This window comes from Lichenostomus cassidix, chromosome 10 (assembly GCF_008360975.1).
Source record: "Lichenostomus cassidix isolate B80296 chromosome 10, HeHo_3.0, whole genome shotgun sequence".
NCBI lineage: Eukaryota > Metazoa > Chordata > Aves > Passeriformes > Meliphagidae > Lichenostomus > Lichenostomus cassidix.
In genome coordinates, this window is record NC_139491.1 from 14217633 (window position 1) to 14232638 (window position 15006).

A 15006-nucleotide genomic window follows, 5' to 3' on the forward strand; every position below is an offset into this window, starting at 1 on the left:
TTTCTGGTTTTCAAGGGAAGGAAGTTATACCATGGTTGCTTTACATCAGAGGAGGTAAGAAAAAGCCCAAGTAGTTGTTGATGCAGAACAGTTATCAGATATGTGATAGAAACTAAATCCAACAGGAATTTGACTCTACATAAACAATGTTGAACCAATGTTAAGACCTTAGTATGCCTAGTCCATCAGTAATGGACTAATGCCACCAAGTTCATCAGGAAAAGCCACCTCTCAGATGCATACTCAAAATACACCAAGGAAATACTAAAAAAAATTTTGTAACATCACTGTGTAATCAAGTCCATGTGCTCTGTCACACTATTCCTGTGTTCTAACATGCAGCACTCAGAGGTTTAGATTTTCACACCTTACAATCTGACAGACAGCTTATCAGCGCTATAATACTAAGCAGAGTTGAGGGTCTCTAAGCTTCTTTACAGAGTATTCAGCAGCACCTCCAGAATTAAGGCCAATGGAGATGCATCTAATTTTGAAGCTTGGCTGCATTCCAACATGCCTGCTTTGGGTTAGATCTCATAGGTATCCTGACCATATTACCATTGTTTTCTGCTTAAAACAAGTGATGAAGCAAAAAAACTGAAAAAAGCCTTCATCAATTCACCTCTAGGTAAGTGTCACATTTCTACTCCTGTACTGCTATAAGGGATTATACTGAAATAAAACACAAATGCTTATACCCCACTCCACACTCCCTGTCTCTTCCTCCTCAACCTTTGGATATATTCCAAGGTAGAAAAAAATAATTCCATTTGATTTCACCTTTGCTTCAATAACGTATGCAGTGGAGATGCTAAAGACATAGCCCAGATTTTTGCCATAAAGAAACACTCCCAAGAGCCACCATCAGGACAAGTAAATTCAACGTTAACCCAAACACATTAATAGAATTTCCCATGTTTATCTTTATAAATTATGCTATCTATAAGGTTCATGGCAACATACTAAATTACAAACATGTGACACTTCTTCACCAACAACCAGAGCAGAATAAAATTCTGTGATTTTCCTTTGTAGGTCTCCCAAATCTGCACAACTACTGAGAACTGAACTCACACACTAAAAGGCATGGGGAAGGAATCCTCTGTTTCATTCACAAAGCAGTGACCTTTGCCTAAAGTAACTCACAAACTTTGAAGTTTCAATGCAAAATAGCTCTCCCTCTAATAGAGCTAACTGCTGGCAGAATAGTAAACTAGGCCTGGTGCTCATTAGGACTCTATGAACAGTTTCAAAACGTTCCATGAGCAGCTCTTCTGAGCTAGAGACTCAAAAGCGTTAGGGATGAACTGTGATGTGCTATTTAGCAAGGCAAGGGTTAGAGGAAAAATTGATTTCTCACTGCATCAACAGGTAGAGTCAGAAGAAACCACAAGTTAAGACTACATGCTTCTGTTTCAACTGACACGCTGGAGATTTTCTTCTAGAAGTCTGCCTTGCTAAAAATGCAACAGAAAATTATGATGCTGAAAAGTTACAACCTCTTGACACAAATTTACGACTGCATCATGCTTCTCAGTCTTACTGGCAGAAGATAACCGGTATTTTTAAAAGAAAGGTATTGTGTGTTCATAACGCAAATTTAAGCTCAAACCAAACAAATTTCCATAACTTGGCCTTCCCCTACATTAATTAGGCTTGGAGAAGGAAAGAAAAAGTATTTTGTAAGAACAAGCAAAAAATCTGAGGAACTATCATTCTGAATACAGAACACTTGAGAAAAAAAAAATCAATCTCCCCAGGCCTCTGCAATATGAGCTTAGAAGAGAACGATGAAGTGTTATGACAGAAATTCAACAGTAAACTTTTAATTCCACTTATTGAAGGAATCTTTATCCTGCAGTCTGACTGAACATCTGCAGACACCTTATACACTAAGGTGTTGTTGCCTTAGGTCCTTAGAAGTAATTGTAATGATGAGGCCTCATTTCACCAATAAAAATGCATCTCTTTTCCAAGTTTTCCAAAGCTCTGGTATGGTTTATCACTTAAATGTGCCCATGATTGGTTAGAGTCCCCCTGCCAATGAACAGTCCTGCTCTTGCTCCTCCCTGACGTTCACCTCCCATTATTTCAGTGAAACTCCTCCACAGAATCCTTATTTCAAGTTACATTCAGGTGTTCCTCACTCTGGAACAGCTCCAGAAGGTTTTATAGGTGTGGAGGAACCCTCATGCCACAGCAGTCACACCAAGGCACCACATGCTGCCTCAAGCTCATGTGTTCTTCTCTTCCAGAGAAGAGCAGGAGTAGGGGAAGGGAGGTGAAGGAGATGCACTAAGGATTAACCTCAATGCACAATAAGTATCAACCTCAACACACAAGCACAGCAGCTGCAGCTGGACTGTTATGACCTTAAAACCCTTTCCTAGCATTTCATGGTTATCAGTGCTCAGCAGATACTCAGTTGCTCTGTCTTGGGGTCCCTAAGCCGTGTTGAGATCAGCAGTGCAAGCTGGTAACCTTTGCTAGGTAGCTCATGAAAAACCAGCCCATCATCTCACAGCAGACATTCACCTGACCCAGATCTCTCCAGCACACTATCAACATTTTCAGAATTACAGTAGTTTGGTGTTAAAAAAATGGAATTATGACTGTGGAGCAACTGCTGCTGCAATGGGTACAAATTGCAAAGGGATACTGGGTCTGTAGTGCTTCTAAGCACCCGAATTCTTCTGACACAAAGTGTTTGAAGTAAGACTCAATAGAAAACAAAGACATTGGGCAAGTTAAGAAATAAAGGATAAAGTTTAATCTCCCTTGACTAACTTAATCATACAGTCTATAAATCAAGTTTTAAATCCCCACATATATTGTGTATTAGAAAAGACTTGGATTTCTTTTGGAATTTAATGCTGCAATATAAAAATATTCTCTGCAGATGAAATCTCTTTATTGGATCCAACCATGAAGCCACTAATCATGTAGAATTTCTACTGGGTGATTATTTTACTAAAAGAGATTTTGAAAAGGGTAAAACCCAAAAATGTTGAAACTGAGCAGTTCAAAGGGAAATAAGAGAAGGAACAGCAAAAAAATAAAAAAGTTTCTTTTACAGAATCAAAGATGTAAGAACACATTCTATCTGACTAGATCAAGGGATGCTTAAGGAACAAAGAAAGGTTTTTTGCTATCCAAAAAAGATTTTTGCTCAGAATAAAATAAGATTAGAGAATCAAAGAATGCTGCGCAGAAATATCTATGACAATTGAAACCAGATTCTCAACCATTTTTTAAAAAGTTTTGTTGTGTAGGATTTGAACAACTATTTAAATTAGTAACAACCTCTCTTGGCATGAAAGGAAAGAATTGTGTCTTCATGAGATTTGGGAATTTGCCTATGGATAGTTTATGAATTTGGACTGACTGGTCATTCTTTATACACAGCTAAGTAAGAGAATAAAATTAATTTTGAATTAAAATTTGTAAGAAGAAGAGAATAGTATTGCATCAGACCAATGACTACACCTTGATAACTTCACAAAGCAGTGTTTACTCCAGGTAAAATACAGCTGAGCAACAGATTACATACGAAGGATTTTAATTGACTCCAAAGCAAATGACTTCCAAAGAATACATGACATTTCCAAAAGAGTGCCTTGTTGGCCTTCTTAGAGACAAAGGAAGAATGGAGTGAAAGCAGAGAGTCAGCTGCATTAACGAGGGGAGGATTCATGGTGGGCAGTATCGGTCAGTGCCGTGAGATGCACACACCAAAAGGTGCTCCATCAGCACCCCCTGCTCAGAGAGCTCAGGTGTTTTAAGATGCCTTGAACAAACAATGTGTTGATATTCCAAACAATGTGCACCCTTCAAATGAGCATTTTCATGGAAACTACTTGATGCTTTGGTCACCTGCTAGAAGACAAAAATAACCTAAAGCTTCAAGATGTAAAAAGTTCATATTAATTGGGTTCAGATTAATAAAAACTGTTCAAACAGCCCATCTCTTTAATGTTTTAATGCATTTTCTTTGAAATTTTTGCATTCAAGTTCCTTGGTTCTGTCCATAACTGGAAACAGAAGTCTAATCAAAACACTGGGAGAAAGGCTGAAATTAAAGATTTTGGGGTCTGACAAGAAGCAGGAAATACTGAAAATCTTGCAGAGTCAGTTCTCCAGAGGCTTCCATGCCAAGGGGGTTTGAGAAGTTATATAAGCAAGCAGATTGCTGGGTGCTTTACAAGTCAAACTGAACAGCCAGCCTTTCTGATTTTCCTCTCACTATTCTGCATATTTCTCTTTATCCCTTTCCCTTCCTTTCAAAGCAATCCTTCCCTATTTCACAAGAAGGCAAAAAACCATTCCTTTAATACAGAACTTACAAAACAAGCACCTCAGTGGGACTCATTGCTGCTGGCTGCTGTTCAGATGATGTATTCGCAGGGCAGATCATCAAAGCAACAGCAGGCTTCAGCTGCTGCTCTGTTGTAGCAAATGCTGTTTTTATAAGAACAATGCTTACAAACAAATGGCAAAAAAAATAACACCACCTCTGTCATATGATGACACAAGGAGGAAACACAGGAAATGAAAACATGGTTTCTATGGGTTCCAAAACTGGTCATGACCATTGTCACCAATGAGCAGGTGTGAGCCAAAAAGCACAGCCCAGCATAGGCAGCTGGAAAGCAATTTCTTCTTCAAGATGCAGAGAATAAATGCCAAGAAGCTGTTTACCTGAAAAAAACCAGCAACATGGAGAATTCTGCCGGAGATTCAGGCTAGATGGAAAATCATGAGCCTCCCAGACAAGGTACCTCCTGCTCAGCACCCCAAATCAGGGCTCTCCCTCAGACCTCCTGCCCTCAGCAAACAAGGAGAAACTCATTTTGAAGCTCCTAAGTGAAAACACTGATGGTGAGTGATCTGCAGAGAACTGTTTTGTAGGACAGTGGAAAGCTGTGACACAAAAGTTAACCCAGCCATCAAGGCTTAACCTGAGGCCAGAGGAAAGAATATATCCTATCACCCAGATGAGTAGCAAGGTCTGTGTTTTTGTAATTTTTTCAAGATCTGCCACTTAATATACAAAACAGAAAAACTAGCTTTTGAAAAAGTATTTCTTTTGTATGTTTTCAAAATGAGCCTGGAACCCTACAAACCACTATACACAGTATTAGATACCAGCTGGTTATTTAATGAAGCCAGAAGGGAAAAGGTCACCTTGGAATTTACTATAATAAGACACCCCTGGCAGAAACTCTAAATTATAACTATTTAAGCAATACCAGTATTGAAAAAATATATGGTCAGCAAAGAATAATGTCCTGGATATATCCTGTTCCAGCTACAGGTCCATTACACTGGGTAAGACGCTTGTGCAACTTGAATTCAGTGGAGTTGAATTCATTAACACCAGGGTTGAATTCCATCCAAAGTCTTAACAGCTTCGAGGGTTTTAGTAAGTGATCATCCCAGCCAAGTAATACATGTTGGCTACAGTAAGATGAACATTTATTTAGTGAAAGAAACACTCCCTGCAGAAAATCAATTTGAAACTCTTTTAAGGACAATAATTGAAAGGATATAGAAGTGTATGTGTGTGTACAGGGAGAACCAGGCACCCTAATAATGAACCACAGGAGAGAAATGTTAGAAAGGGATCTATTACACACCTCCGTTTGTCTTGATACATTGTCTCCTATTAGTTTTAACCCTTCTGCATTAGAATCAAACTGGCACTACTCTGAATTCTCCCTGGTAGCTTATCCATAATGCATTATCCTCAGACACTGGAATATGACCACGAAGAGCAAGATCCAAACTCAGACTGATCCAGAACTTCTTGTCAGAATATGCTTCAAGGATTCCTGTCATCTCTGGGCACAAGACAGAGACTCCTCATACCTCTCCACCATTGTCTTGAATCCTGCAAACAGAATGTGGTAGCCAGACTGCCTGTGGTAAATGGAATTAACACCACCCAAAGTAAGAGCAAGCTCTAGGCCCCACACACACTCAAACTGTAGTTTGCAGAGGAAGACCATGAAATTATCAAAAATCACCATATAAACATGTTTAGCCATAACCAACTAACCACAATACCACATTTTTCAGCTCAAGGAAATGCAACCTATTCAATTTCTCAGGCCAGCATACCCAGTCTAAACATAAATCCTGAAGGGAATCTGTCAGCAATTAGTGTAATATTAACTCACAGGCATTGAACTGGGTAGCTGCTAAAAAAATGCATGTTTGATCAGACCCTGGGCTTCTGTGCATAAAATAACAGTCATGGAAAAGCACTTCCCTGGATAGGTCAGCATCAGACACTTCACTGCCAGGGCTGTTTTTAAATCCCTGGTGAGAAAGACAACTCTCCTAGGAGACCTGTGTTGCTTTCGAATTAAAGCATGGCTACACAAAGAGCAGTTAATTAAAATTGTTCTTAATTCAGAGAATCAATGTATCTACAGCCAGCAATGCTAGCTAACAAAACAGAATTTAGTGGAAAAAGTCAGAATCTCCTCTGCTCATCAGGTCTCTTCTAAAATTGACTCTGAATTGAAACTTTTGAGGTGCCCCAAAATTTTGAAGCCTCTATTAATGGCCAGTCTGGTGGAGTCACAAAATACTTTACCAAAAGTAGAATCTGAAGCACTGAAGGACAAGACTAAGTGGAGACAACGAGATAAGGCAGAAGCAAATAACCAGGAGTTATCAATTTATATTGCCAGTTCCCTGTTTTTATAGGAATGCTTGATTTGCAAATATTTTTCCAAACCTCACCCCCCAAGTTATTGCTCCTCCTGTGTATTATTTCCTCACTCTGGAGTTCAGTATTCAGGAAATAGGGACACAACAGTTTCACTAAGATACCTAATTATAAAAAGGATTTCTTAGGAACATTATTCAAAATGTTCTGCTTAAGCTTACACACTGATTATAATTGCCTCTTCAGGCACTAATAATTTACTCTGGAACTTCCTTATGGTTTGAACTTGCTGTGTCTAATTTCAGTTTATTTAAGAAGTGATTCCTTAAATCTTTTCTCCCCAGTTTAGAGGATATTGTTGGCTGTACAAAGAACTATCTTTGTTGTTTAACTCCAGCAGAGAACAGTCAAGAGCACAAAGGACAAAAGGTAAAAAAAATAGTCATTCTTACCCAGATATTGTAATTACATGGTTTTTAAATACTCCATTTGGGAAGCTGATGCAAGGGAGACACTCCAACCCTAATGCACTGACACATATAGGGATTAACTCAATGATTAACAGACACCATAAGAAATCCAATGTTCAAGTCCTTGGGGAGTCTCACAAGCCCATCACAATAAACATATATAATAGCATAACTTTGTTTTACAGCACTCCCTAAACTGAAACAAGAAATTGCAGATTTCAGTTTTGAATAGAAATGTTAATTATCAATGGAGTACTGATAGATCTCACGCAGTGGGAGAGCCACTGAGCCCAAGGCACACTGAAGCCCTGGAACAGAAGATTACTATAAACAGATCCCTTGTAAAATGTTCATTCCAAGCTCTGAAAACTCCAACGTGCATCTTCCCCTCCATATTACTATATAGCATTCACTGCAGCTTTTCTGCACAGAAGCCTTTAATCTTGTGTAAATAATAAAATTTTAAAAAATCATTAACAGCAATTATAAAAAGTATATTTTGAAGAATATTAGTTGATCTAATCAGCCCCACATGAAGGAAATCAATGAGTACATATACATTATAAAGCTCATCACCTGATCACAGCAGTGCCTCTAGCAATGCTTATCTTCTAAATTCCCTGCCAGTGTTCTAATCTAACGCCTTTATTTGCTGTAAATTTGAATCTCTAAAGTGATTTCAAAATGTTATTTTAAGTTCAAGAGCTGCTAACAATCTTTAATCGTGAGATGTACTTTTTGCATGTTATCTGCTGCAGGGAATACTGAATGGAAATGGTTTTCAGAGCACCTTTTCACAGACCCGTTACTATCGAGCCCTGTTGTTTTTATATGACAAATTGCTTAAAACCATATTCATGTTCAGGCACACCAAATTCACAAGAGTGCTACTAACTTCTCTTGGACTTCTGTTTAAAAAATATTAATCTGCAAGTTTTATTTTAATCATAAATTGTGTATACTGGCATGTGCTAATAGAAGATGCTAGAAATAGCAAAGCATAATTTTACAGCAAGCAGGGAAAATGGATTAGATCCAAAGACGTCTATCTCATTTAGTGGCTGAAATTACTTAACTCCATGAAAAACAAAACTGAAATACATAATATATCCAGAAGGAACTGTAAGAAGCTTTGCAAATAGCAGTGAAATAATTTCAATATGAAACAAATATCTTTATAGCATATAACATTCAGGTAAGAAACAAAATGTTAGGAGATTTGCCCAAATTCTGAAGAATCCACCTTCCCTTGGATAGGACACCTCACAAAGCCCAAGGGCCAGCGAGGGCAGGCAGTGTGTCTTGTACCTTTTCCTGGGCTGAATCCCAAACCCACAGGACTCCACACTTGGACAACTGCCCCAGAAACGAACTGTTCCTGGAGTTACAGACATCACCAGGTTATCTCAATTAAAGTTCATTATACAGCGTATTTCAAAACTAACACATTTTCCAATACCGTATCTTTTAATCTTGTCTTGAACTAAATTTTAATTTGAACTTCTGACACCTCCTTCCCAACAGATTGCCTTGCTGTTGAGGATATGGATCACAACCAGCTTCTTTGAATTAGGTTCTCAAGACACAACATGCAAAAAAAAAGCACCTTCCAAATAATTACTCCAGATTTGTGTTATTTGGCTTTAAATTTTGCCATTATCTCAAATCCCAATCCCAAAGATGAAGACGTATTTACACTCCAACCCACATGTTTTGCAGCACAAGTGCTGTAACATACTGGTCCCACTGAAGGTATCATGGTCCTACTTAATTCAGTGGCAAGGTTCCCATGTCAGTGTCTGAGAACTGTCCAGCTGATGATTACCAGTGGGATAAAAAGTATGTCTTTGTCTCTCTGCCTCTAGCATGTGACAGAAGTGCTTTGCCAATGGAAAGGTCTGTCCAAGGTCAGCAGTTCTGTTACCAAAAGGTTCTGTTACACATGAGCCAGTAAGAAAATATTGCTGAAAACTACTTTGAGAAGCAAGTCATTCTGCCATGGCTCAAGGCTGTACACCCTATAGCCTTCTCTACACTTTTTAAAGTTGGTAATACACAGCTTTTGCTTTTAACTGTAAAAAAATACTAGAGTAAATATACAGACTGATGAATACATCATTAATAGTTATGAATAGCTATTATATAGCACTCCCAAACTGGACTGCTTTCTTTCCCAACAAACACACACTAGAAAACCAGCATGAGATGTTTCCTGGGGAATTTCAGCTACATCTTATGGCTCTATTAGAGTTAGTCCATTTTGGCTAACTAAGAAACACTAGTCAATGTTGCAGCCCATTCTCAATTGGACTGCTAAAATATTTTCCTTTATCAGATTGACACTCTTCCTACAGTAAAGATCTACAAGAAATGGAAAGCCTAAAAGGAATTGGAACACTTGGGTGGGGGGAGAAGAAAATACTAGATTTGTGCTGTATGAAATTCAATTCATTCCAAACTGGGATTTTCTGATAAGTTAGTTACAAAGTTCCATGAACAACCAGCTGAACAGCCCATCTCCTTTAATCTGTGTATCCTGACTACCCAGATAACATTCCAGAAACACTTCAAAGCTTTAGATACCACTGCCATGTTTTCTCTTTTTAACAAAAGTTTATTGTTTTCAAGTAGCAAGAACTTAAAAATTTTATTTTGGAACCACTCCAGCTTGTGTGCAAGACCCAAAAATGCAGTCCTCAAAATGAGCAAACCTCAGTAAGCTTAATCATACTCAGCAGAATCATTAGAACTGTGCTTTTTATAAGGGTTATAGGCTTTATAAAAATGAGCAATAGACTACTACAAAATAGTTCACAAAAGCAGGATGGAGAAGCTTTCAAATGTGTGGATGACTTTTAGCCAGGTTTGAAACTCATATTCTTGCCTTTCCCTTGCTTTTCCCAGCAACTCCTGATTTTAAAGAAATACCTCCTTGTGAAAACTTTCCTGATTGCTCACTTGCTTAGTACTTTTGACAAAAGTGTGAAACTTGGTAAAAATTGCTTAATGAAACCACACAGAACTCAAGACAATCTCCTTAACAGAGAAAAACAAGGTAACTGATTCCTAGGAACATCTGCTGCCATCTCCTTAAAGAAATAAATCTTAGCGACCTTCAGCTGAGTTCCAATTTTGCATTGAAGAAACTTAAAATGTACAAAGTGAAAGGAAAACCAAAAGCAACCAACTTACACTCCAAAAAAAAAAAAAGGAGTGTTGCTTACAAGCAGCTCTGATGGCTCCAATTGGATTTTGACAGAACAGGGTATCGAAAATTCAGTTTTGCAAAGCACTCAACTAAATCCTTAAAGGAATGGCTCCTGGGTTATTTTTCTTGCTGCTGCTGCAGCATAATCTTAATGTTTTTAATTGTTATTTTTAAAGTACAAGACCAGATCTGAGTTTTCAAGCTCCCCAGCTCTACCAGTGTTATGGGCACGATAAAAATGTCTAAACTCTGAATGCTATTTTATCAGTGAGAAATTTGTGACCATCAATATGCAAAAAAACCAACCCCACAGTTACCATTTCACTTGTCCAATAAATTGTTTGATAAACCTTTCTTTTAGTTTCAGCTTTCTGATCTGCTTGAACATGTTCATTTCTGTCCTGGTGTAACTCACCTGCCTCAATAAACCAAGTTTATTGTGTAACAATGTAAGCAGAATGGCTGGAGTCCTTCTAAGCTGGAATTACATCCTCAAGAATTCCTAACATGGGAGGGAGCTGGCAAATTTAGCAGACTAAATCCATACCAGCAGTTTAAAATAAAACATATGAAATGGATAAAAACAATGAAGAAAGAAAGAAGAGATGATAGCATAAACCAAGAGCTCAGGGGATAAGGAGTTAAGGAGTAGCATGGGAAAGAAAAACTCTGCCACTTTCCCATACATGCCAACAGCCTGCTTATTTTTAATCAAAAATGTTACTCTCTTTCTGTCCTGCCCATTGCAAAAATGTTCAAGTCGCTCAGGACATTCTAATATAGTTAAGGGAATTCTTCTGCCAGCTGTTTTCAGATGCTGGCACATAACTCTGACAGAAAAATTGCATTCAACTCCATGATTTTATACATTAGTAATGGGACTACTTTCACTGTACTGCCAAGTAAGCTACGTTCTCACCCATTTTCTACCAAATGTACATGGAAATTCTTCAGATAGAATTATTAGTTCAGTTCATCATCAATTAAGTTAGTGGTGATAGACACTATACAAACTTAACACGAAAAAACGAATGCTGGAATATAGTGTTATATAATGTATCAAAACCTCATTTGGGTGAAACCAGGACAAATTAGATCTGATAAGACCACCCAGACAAGAGGTCCAGAACATTTGGCTTCCTTGGACTGTGGGTAGCTTATATTATTTCTTCAATTTTGAAGTAACATTTTGGGAAAATGATGGAACTCGCTTTCCAGTTCAGACTGTTCCCCATAATAAACTCCCATCTACAGGCAATGTTTCTTTAGAACTCATCCCAGCTCCAGCAGGAAATAAGGGGAAGAAAGTAGAAAAGAGGGCAAGAAGCAATTCCGTAATGAGCGCTTTTCTTTCTGGTACCTGAGCAGCCGCTGAGATGTTTTTCCCACCAGAAGGGAGATCAAGCAGCTGTCCAACAAGAGGACTGGGATTTGGAACTTCTAGTACAGCTAGACAGTTCTAGCAATAACCACACCAAGCTAGCAAGGAAGGCCTGAGGCAATTCCAATTTGACCATCGGCAGTGGTAATTTTTAAGACAGATCTAAGGATGGTCTAACTGGTGAAGAGAAATTGAAGGGTCAGGGTCAAGTTTTATAAATTGTAACTAACTCTTCTCTCTCCAGTCCACTCATCAGAATGGTCTCCAAAACATACACAAATGTAGAAAAATTAAGGGCTTTGTAACCTAGGAACACGACAGGTTACAATGGGGAAAGCCACAGTTCATAAATGCACACAAGACTCATGTAGATCTCGCATAAATTCCACATAATCTCTAATTTGCAACCCTCTATACATATCTAGTAGTATACCTTAAGATATTATGTTATTATAAATATTCCAGGATCCTCCATGATTTTGAATTAAGGACCTGCTTTAGAATAAACAATTGTACAACTGACCTTGGATTCTGTGAATAACTCCTCAATATCAAATTATCTCAATAAAATGTTTACAGACTTTCACTTTAAAAGAACTGAAACCTTTTGGAAATCAGAAGATGCTCTTTTCTTCTCCTCAAACAGTCTTTTATATAAACAAGCATCTGCTCGTCTGGATTCTTGACTGATCAGAGGTTAATGATGCAGGAAAGGAAAACATCACAGCGGAACCAACTAACAGGAGACACTACAGCCAAGTCAGACAGACAGGGAAATATACTGTAACAGGTGTGAGGTGTTTGTCATGCAAGATCAACCTAGAATTATAAACAGCCACTTATTTCTGATCAAAACACCTGTTTAATGATTATCTTTCCTCTCTTCTTCTTGACATTGATTTCACACTGCTCAGAAGACCTTTCCTGGCATAACCTCCACCCAGTTGCACTAGCACACAAAGCATTCTTCATTCACTGAGATGCAACTTACCCAAATAGTTGTTGCTCTTTGACATCTCAGTAATGTTGATTTTAGTAGCTCCTTCAGGAATTTCCACTATCTTGTGGTAGCCAAGATTTGTTAGCGTGTGTTTGAAAACTCCAGACACAACCTTGCAAGCAGTGTTGTCCCCTCCACATATTCCACACTTGTCAATCACCTTGTCAGAACCCAGATAGTCGTCACAGCCAATGCTCTGCAAAATAAAGCAAGATTTCTTTTTCCAAGATCTTACAACGGCAGACTTTGGACATAACAAGTGAGAACAGTATGACTTTCACAGATAAGAATCAACTCTGAAATGATATTGTGAACTAGCATTTCAGCAATGTCTTCCTTTGTTCTTCTGTACGAAAAAAGGCAATAAAAAGCAGAGGGTTCACAGACTCAGTGTTTTCAAGTTAGCCAACAGGTTTTTACATCCTGCTACACAAACCCAAGACACACCATGAGCAGTAACGCATTGATCACGCTGGCTGCACACTCCTCAGCTGAAAGAAAAGAACCTCTGAACAACATAGTTCCTACAGCTGCTGCTCAGAAAAGAGGTGGAGAGCTATGGTTTGGTTATGATTCAAAATGGACTTTTTACAAAAACAGAACTACTTCATCCAGAAAGCCTTTATCTCCTCTAAAATTGAGCACTCAGCCTATTCCCACCAAAAGAAGTACCTAAGAAATCTTTATACTGCATCTAGTAAGTTACAGAAGAAATCCACCTGCTCACTGAGTAGAAAATGTTCAACCCACTCAGTAACACACACTTGGACAGGATAGTTTAAAACAAAATCATTTCCAGAATCATAGAATGCTTTGGGTTGGAAGGGCACTTTGAAGATGACCTAGTTCCAGCCCCTCTGCCATTGGCAGTGCCACCTTCCACTAGACCAGATTGCTCCAAGCCCCATTCAACCTGATCTTGATTTGTACAATCCATAAAGCAGCTTCCCTACAGCTGAGATGCTGTAGGAATGGAATCCTGGGTGGCCAGGGATACAACTGTGTTTTTGCAAAATCAACACTGCTGTCCATTTTTTGTAGCAGTTTAAAAAACAACTTATCCGAGACAAATCAGCTTCTGTTTTGTGACAACATAGAAAACACTTCAGCAGCAAGCCAAGGAAGAGATTTGATGTCCTGGAATTTTGATACTGGTTATGGCCTAAGTATAGCCTGGAGATAAGCAGGAATTTGTGACTGTCTGACAGCTAAACAGCCCACAGACAAACCACATGGGATTTACTTCTGGAGTACAGGCTCGAATTTGAGTTGAGTAGTGAGGGAGCTCCAGGTCCTCAATAGACAGCTTTAAGATAAGCAGCAGATATTAAATACACCTTGAATCTTATGACAATACCTTGAAGCTATTAACAAGCAGAAAATCAGCTGCATATAAATAGAAATTCTGTATTCTTCGGAATAAAATTTGGTTTTATTTGTGAAAAGGGTAGAAATGCCAAACTCAGGGCTTGCTGTTACAGACATCATTGTCCTTAAGCACTGGAGACAAGACATTCTCCAAAACCCTTTAAAAACATGGCATAGCTGATCTATCCAGGGCCAGGATGTCCAACAAAGCAACCCCTGCAACCCAAACACACCCTAAAGATGACATGGGCTACTTCCTGACATTGCATGAACTATTTTATCAAGTCACTTTCACACAAGGACATTTGGGGTTACAACATAAAGAGCTTGTCAGAATACTACACACCTGGGCTTTCACTCTTATGGTATTCCATTGATAATCTTACTCAGAAGAAAGATCTGAGAGTGATCAACAAAGGAATTCCAGCAAGAGCTACAAAAATAATGAAGCAGTAGGACCTCACAGTAAGACAAGTAGAGTTTGGCTTTATTCACAGCCATTGAAGGCAGCAGTAGAGTGCTCCTTGACTTCAGCACATCAATAGCAATACTGGAAAATCAATCAAAATCTCCCAGTACTCAAAGCAAACGTAACTAATTTCTGTCACAGCTTTTGAAATGAAATGTTATTATTCATTGTGTCCTATCATGAGATACAAGAATAATGATATCCACAAGGTGGCACTTGCAACCCTTGTGAAATCAAAATGTAGGTCTTTGCAAAACAACAGAACACACCTTAATTTGTTACACCTAAATACAAAATTTGTACTGCACTTGTTTTTAAATTATCCTACACAGCTATTGCTACTTTGTTACCAGTAATACATTCCTAAAATTTATCAGTCAATTCAAAGATTTCTTCTGTTTTGGAATGAAATAAAATGTTCTACTAAATTGAAA

The 15006-nt window shown here is 38.4% G+C and overlaps 1 protein-coding gene across 2 annotated transcripts in view; it reads right to left on the reverse strand.

Annotated features, from left to right (window-relative positions):
- Positions 1-15006, reverse strand: part of THSD4 (thrombospondin type 1 domain containing 4) — a 238567-nt gene that overhangs the window by 44770 nt on the left and 178791 nt on the right. For both annotated transcript variants that reach the window (XM_085070773.1, XM_085070774.1), the window contains exon 8: positions 12727-12931. In XM_085070773.1, the coding sequence (XP_084926899.1) occupies positions 12727-12931 (205 nt within the window). The remainder of the gene's footprint in view (positions 1-12726; positions 12932-15006) is intronic.